Source organism: Oncorhynchus nerka, linkage group LG13 (assembly GCF_034236695.1).
Source record: "Oncorhynchus nerka isolate Pitt River linkage group LG13, Oner_Uvic_2.0, whole genome shotgun sequence".
Classification (NCBI taxonomy): domain Eukaryota; kingdom Metazoa; phylum Chordata; class Actinopteri; order Salmoniformes; family Salmonidae; genus Oncorhynchus; species Oncorhynchus nerka.
The window spans coordinates 20971857-20993750 of NC_088408.1; the positions used below are offsets into that span (position 1 = coordinate 20971857).

Here is a 21894-nt window from a genome sequence, read left to right on the forward strand (position 1 = left end):
ATGAGTTGTAGGGGTTTAATGGCACAGGCAGGGAGCCCAGCCAACAGCGAGTTGCAGTAATCCAGACGGGAGATGACAAGTGCCTGGATTAGGACCTGCGCCGCTTCCTGTGTGAGGCAGGGTCGTACTCTGCGGATGTTGTAGAGCATGAACCTACAGGAACGGGCCACCGCCTTGATGTTAGTTGAGAACGACAGGGTGTTGTCCAGGATCACGCCAAGGTTCTTAGCGCTCTGGGAGGAGGACACAATGGAGTTGTCAACCGTGATGGCGAGATCATGGAACGGGCAGTCCTTCCCCGGGAGGAAGAGCAGCTCCGTCTTGCCGAGGTTCAGCTTGAGGTGGTGATCCGTCATCCACACGGATATGTCTGCCAGACATGCAGAGATGCGATTCGCCACCTGGTCATCAGAAGGGGGAAAGGAGAAGATTAATTGTGTGTCGTCTGCATAGCAATGATAGGAGAGACCATGTGAGGTTATGACAGAGCCAAGTGACTTGGTGTATAGCGAGAATAGGAGAGGGCCTAGAACAGAGCCCCGGGGGACACCAGTGGTGAGAGCACGTGGTGTGGAGACGGATTCTCGCCACGCCACCTGGTAGGAGCGACCTGTCAGGTAGGACGCAATCCAAGCGTGGGCCGCGCCGGAGATGCCCAACTCGGAGAGGGTGGAGAGGAGGATCTGATGGTTCACAGTATCGAAGGCAGCCGATAGGTCTAGAAGGATGAGAGCAGAGGAGAGAGAGTTAGCTTTAGCAGTGCGGAGCGCCTCCGTGATACAGAGAAGAGCAGTCTCAGTTGAATGACTAGTCTTGAAACCTGACTGATTTGGATCAAGAAGGTCATTCTGAGAGAGATAGCGGGAGAGCTGGCCAAGGACGGCACGTTCAAGAGTTTTGGAGAGAAAAGAAAGAAGGGATACTGGTCTGTAGTTGTTGACATCGGAGGGATCGAGTGTAGGTTTTTTCAGAAGGGGTGCAACTCTCGCTCTCTTGAAGACGGAAGGGACGTAGCCAGCGGTCAGGGATGAGTTGATGAGCGAGGTGAGGTAAGGGAGGAGGTCTCCGGAAATGGTCTGGAGAAGAGAGGAGGGGATGGGGTCAAGCGGGCAGGTTGTAGGGCGGCCGGCCGTCACAAGACGCGAGATTTCATCTGGAGAGAGAGGGAGAAAGAGGTCAGAGCACAGGGTAGGGCAGTGTGAGCAGAACCAGCGGTGTCGTTTGACTTAGCAAACGAGGATCGGATGTCGTCGACCTTCTTTTCAAAATGGTTGACGAAGTCATCTGCAGAGAGGGAGGAGGGGGGGGAGGGGGAGGAGGATTCAGGAGGGAGGAGAAGGTTGCAAAGAGCTTCCTAGGGTTAGAGGCAGATGCTTGGAATTTAGAGTGGTAGAAAGTGGCTTTAGCAGCAGAGAGAGAAGAGGAAAATGTAGAGAGGAGGGAGTGAAAGGATGTCAGGTCCGCAGGGAGGCGAGTTTTCCTCCATTTCCGCTCGGCTGCCCGGAGCCCAAATTGATCAGAAATACAGTGTAGACATTGTTAATATTGTAAATGACTATTGTAACTGGAAATGGCTGATTTTTTATGGAATATCTACATAGGCGTTGAGTATCTGGAGCGTCAGCATTTGTGGGTTCGATTACAGGCTCAAAATGGCCAGAAACAAAGTCCTTTCTTCTGAAACTCATCAGTCTACTCTTATTCCGAGAATTTAAGGCTATTCCATGCGAGAAATTGCCAAGAAACTGAAGATCTCGTGCAACACTGTGTACTACTCCCTTCACAGAACAGTGTCAACTGTCTCTAACCAGAATAGAAAGAGGAGTGGGAGGCCCCGGTGCACAACTGAGGAAGAGTACAAGTACATTAGAATGTCTCACATGTCCTCAACTGGCAGCTTCATTAAATAGTTCCCGCAAAACAGTGAAGAGGCGACTCCGGGATGCTGGCCTTCTAGGCAGAGTACCCCTGTCCAGTGTGTGTGTTCTTTTGCCCATCTTGATCTTTTCTTTTTATTGGCTAGTCTGAGATATCTTTTTCTTTGCAACTCTGGCTAGAAGGCCAGCATCCCGTAGTCGCCTCTTCCCTGTTGACGTTGAGATTGGTGTTTTGCAGGTACTATTTAATGAAGCTGCCAGTTGAGGACTTGTGAGGCTTCTGTCATTTACAACATTAACAATGGCAATACTGTATTTCTGATCCATTTGATGTCATTTTAATGGACAAAAAATTGGCTTTTCTTTCAAAAACAAGGACATTTCTAAGTGACCCCAAACAAACAAAAAATTAACGTGGTGTTGATCATCGATAATGCAAATGTCTTATTGGTTAGGTAGCCATTCAATTGATCTCTCAATAGATTCATTACTTGCCAAATGTATTTATTGATTGATTGATCAATAGATTGTCCTCTCCTCTTCCCCTGTTCCTCTCTGTCTCCAGTCCTGGATGACCCTGTAGTGACGGTGCACCAGAGTGTAGGAGAGGCCAAAGAGCAGTTCTACTATGAGAGGACAGTGTTCCTGCGTTGCATGGCTAACTCCAACCCCCCTGTCCGCTACAGCTGGCACCGCGGACGAGATGTCCTCTCACAGGGCTCTGACAAGGGAGTGGAGATCTACGAACCATTCTTCACACAGGTAAGAATGAGACAATATACCATAGACCTAATGTCTATAGGTAAGTCTATAGGGTGGGGTATATGGAGACATCTCAGTACTTTACACTCTGGATGGGGAGATATGTCTTTAAATAAATAAGGGTGTGCCCAGAGACTGCTAGTGGAAATAGAGAGGGGAAAAATGGGAGTGGGAATGAGAATGAAAGAAAGAAAGAAGTAGGAGAGCGAGCAAGAAATAGAGTGAGCGAGCCTGAGGTAGCTGGCTGCACTTCTGAGCCTTCTGTTCCCTCATCTTCCTCTCCTCTCCCAGCCCACCTCTTCTGTTCCCTCATCTTCCTCTCCTCTCCCAGCCTACCTCTTTTTTTCCTTCCTCTTCTGTCCTCTTCTCTCTTATTCCCTTCTCTCTCTCCCTTCCTCTTCTCCTACTTCTTCTCTCCTCACCCAGCCCACCTCTTCTTTTCCCTCCTACTCTGTCCTCTTCTCTCTTATTCCCTTCTCTCTCTCCCTTCCACTTCTCTTACTTCTTCTCTCCTCTCCCAGCCAACCTCTTCTATTCCCTCCTACTCAGTCCTGATCCCTCCTCCTCTCGTCTTCCCTCTCTTCCCTCCTCTTCCCTTCAGTCCATCTCTTCTCCAATTCCCTCCTCTCATCCTCCTTTCCCAAGCCCACCTTCCTTTCATATCCCTTCTCCTCTCCCAGCCCACCTCTTATTTTCCCTCCTACTCTGTCCTCTTCTCTATCTTCCTTCAGCCCACCAAGCGTTTGGACAGAGCAGGGGTGGCATTTCAAACCCAGCATGGGAATATGCCCTTGGTAATTTGCCAAGAAGTGACCCGCTTTCACTGAGAGCTTCCTCCTCCTCCTCTCTCTTCCCTCCTCCTCTCCCTCATCTTCTTCCCTGGCATGTATTATTCCCGTGGTGGGCAGAAAAATAACAGGAAGATCAGGAGATGTGTTTGAAGCCACCACATTTGTTTTCCCATTGCTAAATGCCAGATTACAGTTTCTCTCTGGCGGAGGTTTGGAGGAGAGGAGAGAGGGATGCTGTTATCAAATAAAATGTTATTCGTCACATGCTTCATTAACAACAGGTCTAGACTAACAGTGAAATGCTTACGGGCCCTTCCCAACAATGCAGATTGATAGAAAATAGCGAAATAATAGAAAAGTAAAACACATAACAATAAAACTATGAATAAATACACAATGAGTAATGATAACTTGGCTATACACACGGATACCAGTACTGAGTCGATGTGCAGAGGTTCGAGGTAATTGAGTTATATATGTACATATAACTAGGAAGAAAGTGACAGATAATAAACAGTAGCAGCAGCGTATGTGATGAGTCAAAAAAGTTGACTCGTCACGTACACTTTGTGTAGTCCACGATCAGCTTCTGCCAGTTCTCTGACCTCCTCCTTAAAGGCTGTCTGATCGTCGTTGGTGATGAGGCCTGCCGTCGTGTCATCGGTAAACTTAATGATGGTGTTGGAGTCGTGCACGGCCACACAGATGTGGGTGAACATGGAGTACAGGAGGGGACTTAGCTCTCACTCCTGAGGGGCCCCCATGCTGAGGGTCAGTGTGGTGGATGTGTTGTTGCCTACGCTCGAAACCTGGAGGCGATCCATCAGGAAATCCAGGATCCAGTTGCAGAGGGAGGTGCTCAGTCCATTATCTTAGTGAAGAGCTTGGAGGGCACTATGGTGTTGAACGCTGAGCTGTAGTCAATGACCAACGTTCTCACATAGGTGTTCCCCTTCTCCAGGTGGGAAAGGGCAGTGTGGAGTGCAATGGAGATTGCGTCTTCTGTGGATCTGTTGGAGCATTATTCGAATTGGAGTGGGTACAGGTTGTCTGGGATGATGGTGTTTATATGAGGGATTATGGTGGTCTGCTTGAAACAGATTGGGTCAGGGAGAGGTTGAAAATGTATAGTGGAGAAGGTACAGTGGGATTCGAAATGGTCGGTGATCTGTTTGTTTCGAAGATTTTAGAATGGCAGTGCAGGATGGATATTGGTCTATAACAGTTTGGGTCTAGAGTGTCTCCCCCTTTGAAGAGGGGGATGACCGCGGCAGCTTTCCAATCTTTGGGGATCTTAGACGAAAGAGAGGTTGAATAGGCTAGTCATAGGTGTTGCAAGAATTTTGGAAAGAGAGGGTCCAGATTGTCTAGAATGAAGTTATGGTGAGATTTGCCAAGTGGAGGGTGAGGGCGAGCTTTGTATGCATTTCTGCTTGTGGAGTAAAGGTGATCAATAGTTGTTTTTTGCCTTTAGTTGTACAGGTGACATGCTGGTAGAATTTCAGTTTCCCTGCAATAAAATCACCGGCCTCCAGGACCACCGCCTCTGGATGAGCATTTTCTTGTTTTCTTATGGCCCTATACAGCTCGTTGAGTGTTTGTGGTGGTAAATAGACAGCTATGGAGAATATAGATGAAAAACTATTTTGGTAAATAGTATGGTCTACAGCTTATTCTAACTCAGCTAAGCAGAATATTGAGACTTCCTTAATATTATTGATTAGGAGTGGAGGGAGAGAGCAATGATGTTAGAGGTGGAGAGGAGTGAAGGGTGGTGCTGACTTATGTTGAGAGGTCATTTTAGATAAATGCGACCAGGTCTTGTTGACATCGCCGTTGAAAGCTTTACTGGCGTGGTTGTGTTGATCACACAGCTGTGTGTCTATGCATCCAGACCAACAATACATCCAGACTCTTCATCCTTCATTCATCTATCCATATACCCTTATAAGGCCATCCTAAACACACTTTCATTCCTTCATTAATTCCTTCATCCATCTCTCTGTTTTACAGCCCCTCTCTCTCTCTCTATCCTTTCCCATTCTTACACACCTTTATGCCTCTTGTCATCGTTCCCTCCAATCTCTCACACAAGCCTTATTCTTTCATCCTTCCCTCCTATTTTCTATATCTCCATTATTTTCTGCCCACATTTTATCGTCTAACCTCTCTCATATCCTTGTCCATCCCACCCCCATGTTCCTTCCTCCGACCATCCTCATCAAATCAAATCAAATGTGTTTATATAGCCCTTCGTACATCAGCTGATATCTCAAAGTGCTGGACAGAAACCCAGCCTAAAACCCCAAACAGCAAGTAATGCCGGTGTAGAAGCACGGTGGCTAGGAAAAACTCCCTAGAAAAGCCAAAACCTAGGAATAAACCTAGAAAGGAACCAGGCTATGAGGGGTGGCCAGTCCTCTTCTGGCTGTGCCGGGTGGAGATTATAACAGAACATGGCCAAGATGTTCAAATGTTCATAAATGACCAGCATGGTCAAATAATAGTAATCACAGTAGTTGTCGAGGGTGCAGCAAGTCAGCACCTCAGGAGTAAATGTCAGTTTGCTTTTCATAGCAATTCATTAAGAGTATCTCTACCACTCCTGCGGTCTCTAGAGAGTTGAAAACAGCAGGTCTGGGACAGGTAGCACATCCGGAGAACAGGTCAGGATTCCATAGCGGCAGGCAGAACAGTTGAAACTGGAGCAGCAGCACGGCCAGGTGGACTGGGGACAGCAAGCAGTCATCATGCCAGGTAGTCCTGAGGCATGGTCCTAGGGCTCAGGTCCTCCAAGAAAGAGAAAGAAAGAGAGAATTACAGAGAGCATACTTAAATTCACACAGGACACTGGATAAGACAGGAGAAGTACTCCAGATAATAAACTGACCCTAGCCACCGACACATAAACTAATGCAGCATAAATACTGGAGGCTGAGATAGGAGGGGTCAGCAGACACTGTGGCCCCTTCCGATGATACCCCCAGACAGGGCCAAACAGGTAGTATATAATCCCACCCACTTTGCCAAAGCACAGCCTCCACACCATTAGTGGGATATCTTCAGCCACCAACTTACCATCCTGAGACAAGGCCGAGTATAGCCCACAAAGATCTCCGCCACGGCACAACCCAAGGGGGGGCGCCAACCCAGACAGAAAGATCACGTCAGTGACTAAACCCACTCAAGTGACACACCTTGAGAAACACCAAAATGTACATTTGATTTGTCAGAGGACAAACCATTCACAGCGACAAACTGATATCTTTCCGACAGATAAGATCTAAACCAGGCCAGAACTTGTCCGTGTAGACCAATTTGGGTTTCCAATCTCTCCAAAATAATGTGGTGATCGATGGTATCCAATGCAGCACTAAGGTCTAGGAGCATGAGGACAGATGCAGAGCCTCGGTCTGATGCTATTAAAAGGTAATTTACCACCTTCACAAGTGCAGTCTCAGTGCTATGATGGGGTCTAAAACCAGACTGAAGCATTTCGTATACATTGTTTGTCTTCCGGAAGGCAGTGAGTTGATGCACAACAGCTTTTTCTAAAAATGTTGAGAGGAATGGAAGATTCGATATAGGCCCTCCCTTCCTCTTCCCCCTTGTCTTTTTATTATTTTTATTTATTTTTATTCCAATGTGTCTCCCACTGTTTTAAACTGGCCTCTGAATCATCATCCCTTCAGACACATCTTCCACTATCAGCCAAAACCAGAGGGAAGGAGGTAAAACAACTGCAGCCACAGACTGGGTCCATCCCTCCCTCCCTAATCAAATACAATTAACATCTGAATGCCATGCAGTAGATTGATGATCATTGGGGAGAATGAAAGAGATGAGCGATTAGAGTTTATGGGGACTGTGATTGTGGTTCGTGAGGACTATGATTACGGCTTGTGAGGACTGATGTGCCAGGCTGACTGAAGTTCTAATCTGACCCCCTGGTGGAGAGGAAGAAGATCAAAGACTCTCATCACATCCCATCACAGGGCTCTAGCTGGGCCAGTCACTGTCTCTGTCTGTCAGGCTACTGTGTGGTGTTGGTGGAGGAGTCAACAGACACACAGTCAAATTGAACAACCTCCTAGTGAGGCTGTCCGATGTTGAGGGATGTAGCGGTGAAGACCACGTTGTGTGATCCGTGGTGTCATCTGCACAGTGGTTTCGCAACAGATTAAATAAGGGTAAACTGTGATTTGTATTATGACTTGTTTTACAGTATAGTTCATGAACTATGCTAGATTTGGAAACATGCAGATTTGTTCCTGGTTCCGTGATTTACAGTAAATGTGAATGGCATGGGGCTGCAACATTCCAGAAACTGTCCCAGTGTTTTCCAGGTTTTTGAGAAATCCTGGTTTGTAGGATTATCAGAATCAGAAGGGAGGGAATCATCCAACTTGGAATCATCCAACCGCAATTTCTGAAAAATGTAAAAGCCCTAAATGAAGTGGAGATACTTAATGAACAGTGTTTATTATTGTATTTATTCTATTCACACACATTTTCACACTAGTGTTATTCTGATTGTGTATCTGAGCTGCAGGGGGAGACGAAGATCTTGAAGCTGAAGAACCTTCGTCCTCAAGACTATGCCAACTACAGTTGCATCGCTTCCGTTAGGAACGTCTGTGGCATTTCCGACCGAAACATTGTCTTCAAACTCACCAACAAGACAGGTCAGTCTTCAAACTCACCAACAAGACAGAGTTGATGTTTTTGATTTTACAATTTAATACACAATTGAACCCCAAATGTGGATTCAATGTATAAAAACATTTGTTGAGGATAACAGAAAAAAGTGAAATACTTATTTCCATTGTGGTCCTCTTCAAAAAAATCTAATATGTTACACATTCACATCTAAAATCTGAAATAAACATCACATGGCCAAAATAATTAAACAACTGTGCAAAGACTAAAACATACGACACTTCAATAGTCCTCCTGATAACAGTGGTGTCTCTCCTTGGGAATAGCTTGCAGAACTAGCCGGCCAGCATCCTACACTGTCCAAACATAAACAAATATAATATTGTCTAAAACTCACTAACAAGATGGGGTTAGTCTCCAAACTCACTAACAAGAGGGATTTTAGTCTTTAAACTTACCAACAAGAGGGGGTTAGTCTTCAAACTCACTAACAAGAGGGGGTTAGTCTTCAAAATCACTAACACGAGGGGGTCGCAATTGTAAATGAGAACTTGTTCTCAACTTGCCTACCTGGTTAAATAAAGGTGAAATAAAAATAAATAAATAAAAACTCACTAATAAGAGGGGGTTAGTCTTCAAAATCACTAATAAGAGGGGGTTAGTCTTCAAAATCACTAACAAGAGGGGGTTAGTCTTCAAAATCACTAACAAGAGGGGGTTAGTCTTCAAAATCACTAACAAGAGGGGGTTAGTCTTCAAAATCACTAACAAGAGGGGGTTAGTCTTCAAACTCACTAACAAGAGGGGGTTAGTCTTCAAAATAACTAACAATGCAGGTTAGTAGCTTCAAACTTAAAGCCGATTTATGGTCAATCTGATTTCTGCAGTGGCCGTACAGCATTTAGGCAATGCGGCCTCCGCAGATGTCAGAGCATTCATACTTCTTGCACTTTGGGAGCTGTCATACGCATCCAATAAATTGGTCTGCACCACTTATAAGGCACCACTCGTAGTGATTCAGGGCTAATCTCAATAGCCAGCCAGCTAATTACGAGCAATTGGCAAAACAAAAAGACACGTGTTTCCCACCTGCATCTCTGCTTCAACCCTTAATTTAATTGTTTTGCTTTATGAGTTTGTCCCGCAACTGCCTTCACTTCTTGTGGCAAGCTTCCACTTCCATAGATGAGGTAAAGAGGTCAATAGAATTAGACCATAACAATGAAAAAGCCATAGAAACGTTTTGGGGAATGATTCTGTGAAGGAAAGATCCGGAATCTCCTCTTTGACCGTCAGCACAATTAGCCTACATTTAGGCTGTGTATTTTACACTATGCTGAGGTAAAAATCTGAGTACAATACTTGTATTGATGTCAACCCCAATACATGTTTGTCATCATCATCAATCAACTGCATTACAGTTGAAAATGACTTTGACTACCACCACTGATTTATCTATGTTAGCTATGCTACCAGCTTAGACAAACAGGAGTTAGCATTTAGCTGTCACTTCTTCTAAATTTGAAAAGGGACAACTTCCTAACGTTATGCAGTGAAAACATCCAAATATATCCAAATCAGACTTTAGTAAGCAAATTGTGGGACTGTCACAATACATTTTTATCACATCTATCCCCATTACCTCCCCAACCTCTTTCCAGGAGTTCAAACTCATTTTCGATTCCCTACATGAGGTATCATCAAGATGTTTATATTTACAAACTTATTCCGATAGCCTTTCATCAAGGTTCTCCATGTTTGTTGTGAAGGAAGTTGTCAAATAAGTCAGTTGGTGTTTATACAGGATGTACATCCCCCATCTACCATTAACCAATTATGTCAGTGCAGAGCTATATGGTGTTATGCAGAGCCCTTTGCATTGTTACAAATTTTGGGAGGCGCACAGCATTTCAGTAAGGAGCCAGAGTTGGTCTCCGAAGGCTCCGCAATTGCATCACACCCTTCGTATGGATCTTCAGCACTGCATTGTCGGATCAAGCATAAATCACGTTTACCAACAAGACAGATTAGTCTCCAAACTCACCAACAAGACAGCTTAGTCTACAAACTAACCAACAAGACAGGTTAGTCTCCAAACTCACCAACAAAACAGATTAGTCTTCAAACTCACCAACAAAACAGATTAGTCTCCAAACTCACCAACAAGACAGAGTAGTCTCCAAACTCACCAACAAGACAGAGTAGTCTCCAAACTCACCAACAAGACAGCTTAGTCTACAAACTCACCAACAAGACAGGTTAGTCTACAAACTCACCAACAAGACAGGTTAGTCTCCAAACTCACCAACAAAACAGATTAGTCTTCAAACTCACCAACAAGACAGAGTAGTCTCCAAACTCACCAACAAGACAGAGTAGTCTCCAAACTCACCAACAAGACAGGTTAGTCTCGAAACTCACCAACAAGACAGAGTAGTCTCCAAACTCACCAACAAGACAGCTTAGTCTACAAACTCACCAACAAGACAGAGTAGTCTCCAAACTCACCAACAAGACAGAGTAATCTCCAAACTCACCAACAAGACAGAGTAGTCTCCAAACTCACCAACAAGACAGCTTAGTCTACAAACTCACCAACAAGACAGGTTAGTCTCCAAACTCACCAACAAAACAGATTAGTCTTCAAACTCACCAACAATACAGATTAGTCTTCAAACCCACCAACAAGACAGAATTGCCTTCAAACTCACCAACAATACAGATTAGTCTTCAAACCCACCAACAAGACAGAATTGCCTTCAAACTCACCAACAAGACAGATTAGTCTTCAAACCCACCAACAAGACAGAATTGCCTTCAAACTCACCAACAAGACAGGTTGGTCTTCGCTCTCATCAACAACACATGTACCATAAAGTCTATAAGAAAACACCAAACCTCTAACCTCTTCCTCTCCAGTGTCTCCGTCCATCAAGCTGCTAGTGGAGGACCCCATTGTGGTGAACCCTGGCCAGACGGTGTCCCTGGTATGTATCACTACGGGTGGGGAGCCCAAACCAACGCTGAGCTGGGTCAGCAGCTCCGACAGCCTGCCTGAGAAAAGTGTGGTAAAGGGTGGAACACTCACCCTGCCGGCCATCACCTCAGACGAGGCTGGTGTATACAGCTGTGTGGCCACTAACAACGTGGGCAACCCGGCCAAGAAGTCTACCACGATAGTGGTCAGAGGTGAGAGGGGGGGATCAGGGCTGGGTGTAGGTGTAAGTCTAACACACAATATAAAGTAGAATCCTTAGAACATCACGGTCGGGCCGTGTCGAGAGGTTCCAACGTCTTGATGTAATGACATGGACTGTGATGGACTGACAGATGCAAGGTCAGACATTTGAGTCCCACTTAGTGGGGGGGGGGCAACTTTTTATTCAATTTTGTAATTTTAATTTTTCAGCGAGGGGGTTACAGGTGCAAGACAAAACATTAGAATAAATGCATACAAATATATAACAAACCCATTCCCCCTCAAATAATAACTGTATCCACTGGTTAAATGGGAGAAAGTGTGGTGGATGCCATCTAAGAGCCATCATCTTTTTTTTTGCGGCAGTGCTGCCAGAAGTAATCTTCTCTGATTGATTGAGATTCAAGGAGCTTTCATCGTTAAGTAACGTAATAGATGGAAAGCATTGCATATTTCAATTCATGCACCTCTAAATTAATTTTGTAACTTTTCTTATCAGATTCTCAACATTCAAATGACAGGAATGGTTACTACAGTATGTTACTACAGTATGTTACTATAGTATGCAAGCATAATGATACAATGACAGATCTCATTGTGGATGTTACCTTAGAATATTGATCCTACAACATACAGCACCAGCTGGCGACACATAAAGACTATATCATCATAGCACATACAGGGGTGAAGCCCATAGAATGGGGATGCATGTGAAACCACTCATTAAAGAGACTTAATAACAGGCCAATTAGAGTCGTTAAGCCAAGGCAGTCTAGCTAAAGGCACTGCAGGCTGTTTGGCTATCAACTGGGATAAGGACTTAGTATCCAAGGCTCTTCCCCTCGTGGTAATTAACTCATGGAACAGTCAATAATTGTAGACTTGCCTTTGGGAGCAGCCAATGGGATGAGGCCTTCGTTTTCAAGGCTCTTCCCCTCAAGGTAATTGACACATGGAGCAGCCAATAGTTAACTTGTCTTTGGAGGAGCCATCGGTGTTCGTATAGCAGTTTGATTCATGCAAAAGGAGTCTCTAATGTTGTGGTGAATTGGTATAATATTGAGTGGAAGACTGTGCTGCCTATTAAATATGAGGTCTCAGAAACGGGGGAGGCAGCAGTGAAGTAGGACAGTGCATTTGGACATGCTGAATATGACAGCTGGTTAGGATAGTGGTGGTGGTGGTGTGTGTGTGTGTGCATATGTGTGCACGCATTTGTCTGTCTGTGTGTGTGCATTTGTGTGTGTGCGTGTGAACAGATATGACACAATATGTGTGTTAGTTTATGTTTCATGAATTTGTGTGTGTGTGTGCGTGTGTGCATGTGTATGTGTGTGTGTGTGCGTGTGCATGTTTGTGTGAGGTTGTTGATCACACCCCTAGTCCTTGAGAAGCCCTCTCATGCGGGTGATGCCAAAGGGGCTGTCTGTTTTTCACAGATCTGTCCTCAGCAGATGGTGGCGTTTCTGCCCATGCTGTCCCACCAGCCGGACTGGCTCACCCCTCCTACAGTGCTTTGTGTGTGTGTGTGTGTTTAGTTTGCCCCCTGCTACGGCTCAGCATGCTGTTGGCTCACCACAGCTCTACTGCCATGACCCTTTAATGCATTAACAGAACAAGACACATCTCCAAGTGCAGAGCCCAGATCTCAGGACTATGTTTGGCAACAAAAGGACACTTTAGTGACACAATGACCTGGACAATGGATGAGAGCTGTTCTCGGCCTCTGTCAGCACAAGGTCTATTTGTTAGAGAATGTGTTAGCTGCAAGGTACGTGTGTGTGTGTGTGTGTGTGTGTGCGTGAACGTTGCATCCCTGTGCATTTCATCCTTGTGCATTTTTAAAGCGGTTTGATTTGCGGGTGTGTGATGTGCGGAAGTGACTGGTGCTGGAGGTATCAAACATTCAGAATCAAACAATGTTCTGATGTTCTGTCGTCGTCTCGTCATTTTTTCGTCTCGTCGCTTCGCCTGACAATTCCTCCAGGACTTTATTCTTTTCATACAACTCCAAAGGATACATCAGACATTCCAGTCAGTGAACACACACACACACATACATGCATAGGCACAACCTCTCCCCAAACACACTCACTCAACCAGGCCCTACACACTCTGTAAAGGCTGTTCTGTGTTATTAATAACGCAGAACACCTGCAATGGGTTTCATTGTGGGCCTCCCTCCCTCTGATGTTATGTAGACAGATTGTTAAGAAAAACAACCCCCTCATGATGTGACTTGTAACAAAATGGCTTTTAGCGTGTAAATCAACATGTGAATAACTCTTATCAAATGTGCTCTGAAATAAATTGTTGTCCTGAGACGCATATATTTCCATTTATAAATGACAAATGTAATGGTCCGGATGGACGTGACCTGGCAAACAGACTGCATAGTTGGACAGCGGAGTGCATGTGTGTTTCCTGCTGGCCGCTGACTGAACTTGTCAATTAATGCAGAGGTCAACCACAAGGTCATTCACAGTATCAATGGCATGTAACTCGTCTCCATTCATACATTGGCATGTGGCACTGTGTGTGTGAGTGTGTGTGAGCATTAACGTGTGGAGGCAGGGTGTGAATGGGTGTGTGGTGGGGGTCCGGGGTTGGAAGGTGGGTGTGTGTGTGCCGGAGGTATGTTTGGCTGGGGACTGGTGTCTTTGTCCCCTGTATGTTTTTACCCTTTCTATCATCACCGAGAGGAGATACTGTAGGTATCAGGTAGACTAGAGGAGAGGAGGTAGGTAGCAGGTACACTAGAGGAGAGGAGGTAGGTATCAGGTAGACTAGAGGAGAGGAGGTACTGTAGGTATCAGGTAGACTAGAGGAGAGGAGGTACTGTAGGTATCAGGTAGACTAGAGGAGAGGAGGTACTGTAGGTATCAGGTAGACTAGAGGAGAGGAGGTACTGTAGGTATCAGGTAGACTAGAGGAGAGGAGGTACTGTAGGTATCAGGTAGACTAGAGGAGAAGAGGTACTGTAGGTATCAGGTAGACTAGAGGAGAGGAGGTAGGTATCAGGTAGACTAGAGGAGAGGAGGTAGGTATCAGGTAGACTAGAGGAGAGGAGGTAGGTATCAGGTAGACTAAAGGAGAGGAGGTACTGTAGGTATCAGGTAGACTAGAGGAGAGGAGGTACTGTAGGTATCAGGTAGACTAGAGGAGAGGAGGTAGGTATCAGGTACACTAGAGGAGAGGAGGTAGGTAGCAGGTAGACTAGAGGAGAGGAGGTAGGTATCAGGTAGACTAGAGGTGAGGAGGTAGGTATCAGGTAGACTAAAGGAGAGGAGGTACTGTAGGTATCAGGTAGACTAGAGGAGAGGAGGTAGGTAGCAGGTAGACTAAATGAGAGAGAGGAACGCTAAGCTAGACCAATGGGAGAGATGGATGGATTTATGGATTATGGATGGATGGATGGATGCGATAATGTGGTGCCAAAGGAGAGATGGACAGACTGAGGAGACGGGTAGGTCAGAGAGAGAGATACAGGTGTCACTGCCAACTTGTCAGCTAGCTCAAAAGAGGAGGGGTCTGTAGCTAGTGTGCGTGTGTGTGTGTGTGTGTGTGTGTGTGTGTGTGTGTGTGTGTGTGTGTGTGTGTGTGTGTGTGTGTGTGCCTGTAATTGTGTGTGAGTGTGCCCTCACATGCACTTGTCATTGTCAGAGACATTTGGCCCTCCTATAGCTAATCAGCTCCCATGAGGGGGTATTGTAATCCAGCTGTGTGACTAGAGTCTTCTATGGAGGACCAACCCCCAACAGAGAAATCCCTCTTTGTGTCATTATCAGCCTTTTCATGTTATATGACAACCATTAGTATTCACCACAGCTACTGCCATGGAGACTATTACACACACACACACACACACACACAGCTAATGCATTAAAACCAAGCAGAACATTACACTCTGTACAGGCACAAGCACTACGCCTTAACACATGCCAGAGTAAATATTCACACTTACAAAGCTAAGTAAATTCCCGGTAACTAGAAGGTATCCGATTCGTCAATGCCCTAGCTACAATCTCGTCCGTTTAACCTCCTTAGGTAATAGAAGAATAAACAGGTTTGCGTGTCACAGTATTGTCTAATGTCTATGTGCAGTATGTATGTGGCTTTGTGCATATTTCATCATACGTGTTTGAACTCTTCTTTCCATTCTCATTCTGATAATATACAGTGGAAAAGACTTCTGTAGAGAGCAGCTTTCAGTAAAGAGCTTTAAAGGTCAAGACTGTGTATTATTTCCTTTGTCTCACACACAGCCAGATCTCACGTTCTATGACAAAAACCTTCAGAGCGGTGAAGAGAGAACCAACATCCAAAAGCACACACACACACACCAACACACACACACACATCAACACACACACACCAACACACACACACCCATCAACACACACACACCAACACACAAAAACACATCAACACACACACCAACAAACACACACATCAACACACACACACCAAAACGCACACCAACACACACACCAACACAAACACACACACCAACACACACACACAAACCAACACACACGCACAGACCAATACACACATACACAAACCAAAACACACACACATACACAAACCAATACACACACACACACCCCCCCACACACGCACACATACCACCACAGGCACACACCAACACACACTCACAAACACACACACACAAACATACACACACCAAAACACACACACGCCAAACACACACACCAAAACACACACACACACACACACAAACCAATACACACACACATCAACACACATACATCAACACACACAAACCAATACACACACACATCAACACACATACATCAACACACACACACACACACACACACATCAACACACATACATAAACACCAACACACACACACACCGCAACACACACACACACACACAGGGTCCCTTTTAGCAGCATATGGAAACTGGAACCTCCATGTTAACAACTGGACTGGAACCTCCGTGTTAACCACTGGACTGGAACCTCCATATTAACCACTGGACTGGAACCTCCATGTTAACCACTGGTCTGGAACCTCCATGTTAACAACTGGACTGGACTGGAACCTCCATGTTAACCACTGGTCTGCAACCACCATGTTAACCACTGGTCTGGAACCACCATGTTCACCACTGGTCTGGAACCACCATGTTCACCACTGGTCTGGAACCACCATGTTCACCACTGGTCTGGAACCACCATGTTCACCACTGGTCTGGAACCACCATGCTCACCACTGGACTGGACTGGAACCACCATGTTAACCACTGGACTGGAACCTCCATGTTCACCACTGGTCTGGTCTGGAACCTCCATGTTCACCACTGGTCTGGAACCACCATGTTAAACACTGGTCTGGAACCACCATGTTCACCACTGGTCTGGAACCACCATGTTAACCACTGGTCTGGAACCACCATGTTCACCACTGGTCTGAAACCACCATATTCACCACTGGTCTGGAACCACCATGTTAACCACTGGTCTGGAACCACCATGTTCACCACTGGTCTGGAACCACCATATTCACCACTGGTCTGGAACCACCATGTTAACCACTGGTCTGGAACCACCATGTTAACCACTGGTCTGGAACCACCATGTTCACCACTGGTCTGGAACCACCATGTTAACCATTGGTCTGGAACCACCATGTTAACCACTGGTCTGCAACCACAATGTTAACCACTGGACTGGAACCACCATGTTAACCACTGGTCTGAAACCACCATGTTAACCACTGGTCTGCAACCACCATGTTAACCACTGGACTGGAACCTCCATGTTAACCACTGGACTGGAACCTCCATGTTAACCACTGGACTAGAACTTCCATGTTAACCACTGGACTGGAACCTCCATGTTAACCACTGGACTGGAACCTCCATGTAAACCACTGGACTGGAACCTCCATGTAAACCACTGGACTAGAACTTCCATGTTAACCACTGGACTGGAACCTCCATGTAAACCACTGGACTAGAACTTCCATGTTAACCACTGGACTGGAACCTCCATGTTAACCACTGGACTGGAACCTCCATGTTAACCACTGGACTGGAACTTCCATGTTAACCACTGGACTGGGACCTCCATGTTAACCACTGGAATCTACCACAGCACAGAGGTGGTCAGAGGGCAGCAAGGATGAGACTTGCTCTGGTCCTGGTCCTGTTACTGGTCCTAGTCCTGGTACTGGTCCTGGTACTGGTCCTAGTACTGGTCATGGTCCTGGTACTGGTCCCGGTACTTGTACTGGTCCTGGTAATGGTCCTGGTAATGGTCCTAGTACTGGTCCTGGTCATGGTCCTGGTACTGGTCCCGGTACTTGTACTGGTCCTGGTAATGGTCCTGGTAATGGTACTGGTCCTGGTAATGGTCCCGGTCATGGTCCTGGTACTTGTACTGGTACTGGTCCCGGTACATGTACTGGTCCTGGTAATGGTCCTGGTACTGGTCCTGGTAATGGTCCTGGTACTGGTCCTGGTACTGTGCTGTGTCAGTTTGTCTAATTGCCCCCAAGTGCCTTGTTAGGAAGAGGAATGTGTGTAGAGTTTTGGGGGAGAGTGGGTTTGGTGGACAACATGCTTTTTAGACGGTTTGCATTCCTCACAGTGTTGAACTTGACTTGAGTGTAAGGGTATACACACCAGACAGTTAACTAGAGTAGAGTGGGTTGTTACATTCTTAATCCAATTTTTGTACACTGACACTTGTGTGACACATACACACATATCACACACACTCATGCATGCACATGCATCTGATTGGGTTATGATTGGATGAATCCCCTAGGATACAGTCTGATCTGAATGCTGTAGTAGATCAACTCAACATAGAGACAACACAAAACAGCCTATCATACTATTAAGGTACACCGGTAGTAACCACAACCACTCTTAACCATTTCATTCACCGATTCCCCATACAATACCTACCCACGGTATATCTATGTGCTTTTATGTACCATTGGGACTAATCTGTACTCCATGAACACTGGTTCAATTGGTTGTAAAACTGTTTTCACCTTTATATACATACAGTACCAGTCAAAAGTTTGGACACACATCCTCATTCAAGGGTTTTTCTTTATTTTTTACTATTTTCTACATTGTAGAATAATAGTGAAGACATCAACACTATTAAATAAAACATATGGTAACCAAAGAAATATATTTTATATTGAGATTCCTCAAAGTAGCCACCCTTTGTCTTGATGACAGCTTTGCATACTCCTATCATTCTTTCAATCAGCTTCATGAGGTAGTCACCTGGAATGCATTTCAATTAACAGGTGTGCCTTGTTAAAAGTTCATTTGTGGAATTAATTTCCTTCTTAATGCATTTGAGCCAATCAGTTGTGTTGTGACAAGGTATGGATGGTATACAGAAGATAGCCCTATTTGGTAAAAGGCCAAGTCCATATTATGGCAAGAACAGCTAAAATAAGCAAAGAGAAACGACAGTCCATTACTTTAAGACATGAAGGTCAGTCAATCCAGGAAAATTGCAGTCGCAAAACCATCAAGCGCTATGATGAAACTAGTTCTCCACTAGACCGCCACAGGAAACTAGATCGCCACAGGAAAGGAAGACCGAGATTTACCTCTGCTTCAGAGGATATGTTCATTAGAGTTATCAGCCTCAGAAATTGCAGCCCAAATAAATGCTTCACAGAGTTCAAGTAACAGATACATCTCAACATAAACTGTAAAGAGGAGACTGTGTGAATCAGGCTTTCATGGTTGAATTGCTGCAAAGAAACCACTACTAAAGAACACCAACAACAAGAAGAGACTTGCTTGAGCCAAGAAACACGTGCAATGGACATTAGACCGGTAGAAATCTGTCCTTTCGTCTGATGAGTCCAAATTTTAGGTTCCAACCACCATGTCTTTGTGAGACGCAGAGTAGGTGAACGGATGATCTCTGCATGTGTGGTTCCCACCGTGAAGCATGGAGGAGGTGTGATGGTGCTTTGATGGTGACACTGTCTGTGATTTATTCAGAATTCAAGTCACACTTAACCAGCATGGCTACCACAGCATTCTGCAGCGATACACTACATCTGGTTTGCGCTTAGTGGGACTATCATTTGTTTTTCAAGAGGACAGTGACCCAACAAACCTCCAGCCTGTGTAAGGGCTTTTTGACCAAGAAGGAGAGTGATGGAGTGCTTTATCAGATGAACGGGCCTCCACAATCACCTGACCTTCACCCACTTGAGATGGTTTGGGGTCAGTTAGAGCGCAGAGTGAAAGAAAAGCAGTCAAAAGCATATGTGGGAACTCCTACAAGACTGTTGGAAAAATATTCTAGGTTAAGCTGGTTGAGAGAATGCCATGAGTTTGCAAACGTGTAATCAAGGCAAATGGTGGCTATAAAAATATATTTTGATATGTTTAACACTTTTTTGGTTACTATGTAACGCTCGTCCTCTTCTGACGAGGAGTAAGAGATATCGGACCAATTTGCAGCGTGGTAAGTGTCCATTTTAATATGTAAAACTGAACACTACAAAATAACAAAGTGAAAGAACAAACGAAAATCGAAACAGTTCCGTATGGTGCAAACACAGACACGGAAAATAAATCACACACATCTCAAAAGTGAAACCAGGCTACCTAAGTATGGTTCCCAATCAGGGACAACGATTGACAGCTGCCTCTGATTGAGAACCATACCAGGCCAAACACAGAAATCCCAAAACATAGATAAAGGAACATAGACAATACACCCCACTCAAGCCCTGACCATACTAAAACAAAGACATAACAAAATAACTAAGGTCAGAACGTGACATACTACATAATTCCATATCTGTTATTTCATAGTTTTGATTTCTTCACTATTATCCTACAATGTAGAAAATAGTATTTAAAAAATAATAATAATCTTTGAATGAGTAGGTCTGTCCAAACTATTGACTGGTACTGTTGTAGTGGTATTTATTAGAGAGAGGTAAAGATAAAGATCTTGTTTGGGCGCCAGGCAGGTATCAGGTTTGCTTTTGCTCTCGGATAGAAGGGGGGTACGGCGGTAATCGGGGTGATGGTTGGGAACATGTTTTTGTCTTTGTCTCTTTATATTTTCTCTTACTTGACCTTGTCGGGACTCTGTATAATGTAGCAGGCTCCAGCGTGAAATCAGTGCATTGCCAGGTTGAAATGGATGAGGCTGGGTATTGGTCAGAGTGCAGCCGATAGGAGGGTTCGGACATAGAGATGGTCAGTCCACTGAAGAACAGGAAGTCTAGGCCAAGGACAACAGCAAATGCAAGGCTTGAATCTGCAAGAATAGCCACAGTAAGGTTAATAGTCTCACCATGCAGTTTTATTATTATACCAATCCAGCCCAAGTGGGTGGTAGGTTCTCCATTGGCCAAGTACAATGGTCCCTCCTCCCATGTCCGTAGCTCCTCGAGGTAATGCCCTATTCTGCCATAGGGCCTCTTGCATCAGGGTGTAAGATGCCACTGTGTCGATTATGGCCTTCCCTCTCCAGCTCCTAACAGTCAGAGGAACCAATAGTTGTTGCGGAATAGGAATAAGACTGCTAGTTGTGCTGTCTAAAGGCTTTATGGTGGGCATTAAAGCTGACCCAATTGTATGCAAGCCACCACGCCTGTCTAGACTTTCAGTCTTTGATAGGGAGGTAGCGCTCTAGAGGAGGCATGACAGTGGCAGCAGGAGTTCTGTTGTTTAACAGTATCTTCAGAGGGGTTTTTGTAGTGCTACCTGTTCCTATTCCGTTACTGGCCAAGCCAGTGGCAGAGGTAAAACCTGAGGGAGGTACAGAAGATTTGTCTAGAAGGGAAAAGCACTGCATTACCTCCTGGTGCAGCTCTTCCAGTTGAAGGTCTGTGACCTTCTGTGTTTTTTCCATCTCATTAACCTGTTGCGACGAGCAATCCCGTATCCGGGAGCGTAATTATAGCCTCAAGCTCATTACCATAACGCAACATTAACTATTCATGAACATCGCAAATTAAATGAAATAAATATATTGGCTCACAAGCTTAGCCTTTTGTTCACAACACTGTCATCTCAGATTTTCAAAAAATGCTTTTCAACCATAGCTACACAAGCATTTGTGTAAGAGTATTGGTAGCTAGCATAGCATTAAGCCTAGCATTCAGCAGGGTACATTTTCACAAAAACAAGAAAAGCATTCAAATAAAATCATTTACCTTTGAAGAACTTCGGATGTTTTGTTCATCACGTTTGGCTGAGAAAACCCCCCGAAAATTCAGTCATTACAACGCAAACTTTTTTCCAAATTAACTCCATAATATCGACAGAAACATGGCAAACGTTGTTTAGAATCAATCCTCAAGGTGTTTTTCACATATCTATTCGATGATAAGTCACTCGTGGCAGTTTGGTTTCTCCTCTGTTCAAAATGGAAACATGCACGCACCTGGAGATTACGCAATAGTTTCGACGGAGGACACCGAGCGGACACCTGGTAAATGTAGTCTCTTTATGGTCAATTTTCCAATGATATGCCTACAAATACGTCACAATGCTGCAAACACCTTGGGGAAACGACAGAAAGTGTAGGCTCTCTCCTTGCGCATTCACAGCCATATAAGGAGAC

General features: G+C 45.0%; 1 protein-coding gene across 1 annotated transcript in view; it reads left to right on the plus strand.

Annotated features, from left to right (window-relative positions):
- LOC115140383 (MAM domain-containing glycosylphosphatidylinositol anchor protein 2-like) overlaps nucleotides 1–21894 on the plus strand; it is a 436092-nt gene that overhangs the window by 255441 nt on the left and 158757 nt on the right. The window contains exons 4-6 of the mRNA XM_065026245.1: nucleotides 2443–2639; nucleotides 7977–8115; nucleotides 11009–11278. Coding sequence (XP_064882317.1) covers nucleotides 2443–2639; nucleotides 7977–8115; nucleotides 11009–11278 — 606 coding nt within the window. The remainder of the gene's footprint in view (nucleotides 1–2442; nucleotides 2640–7976; nucleotides 8116–11008; nucleotides 11279–21894) is intronic.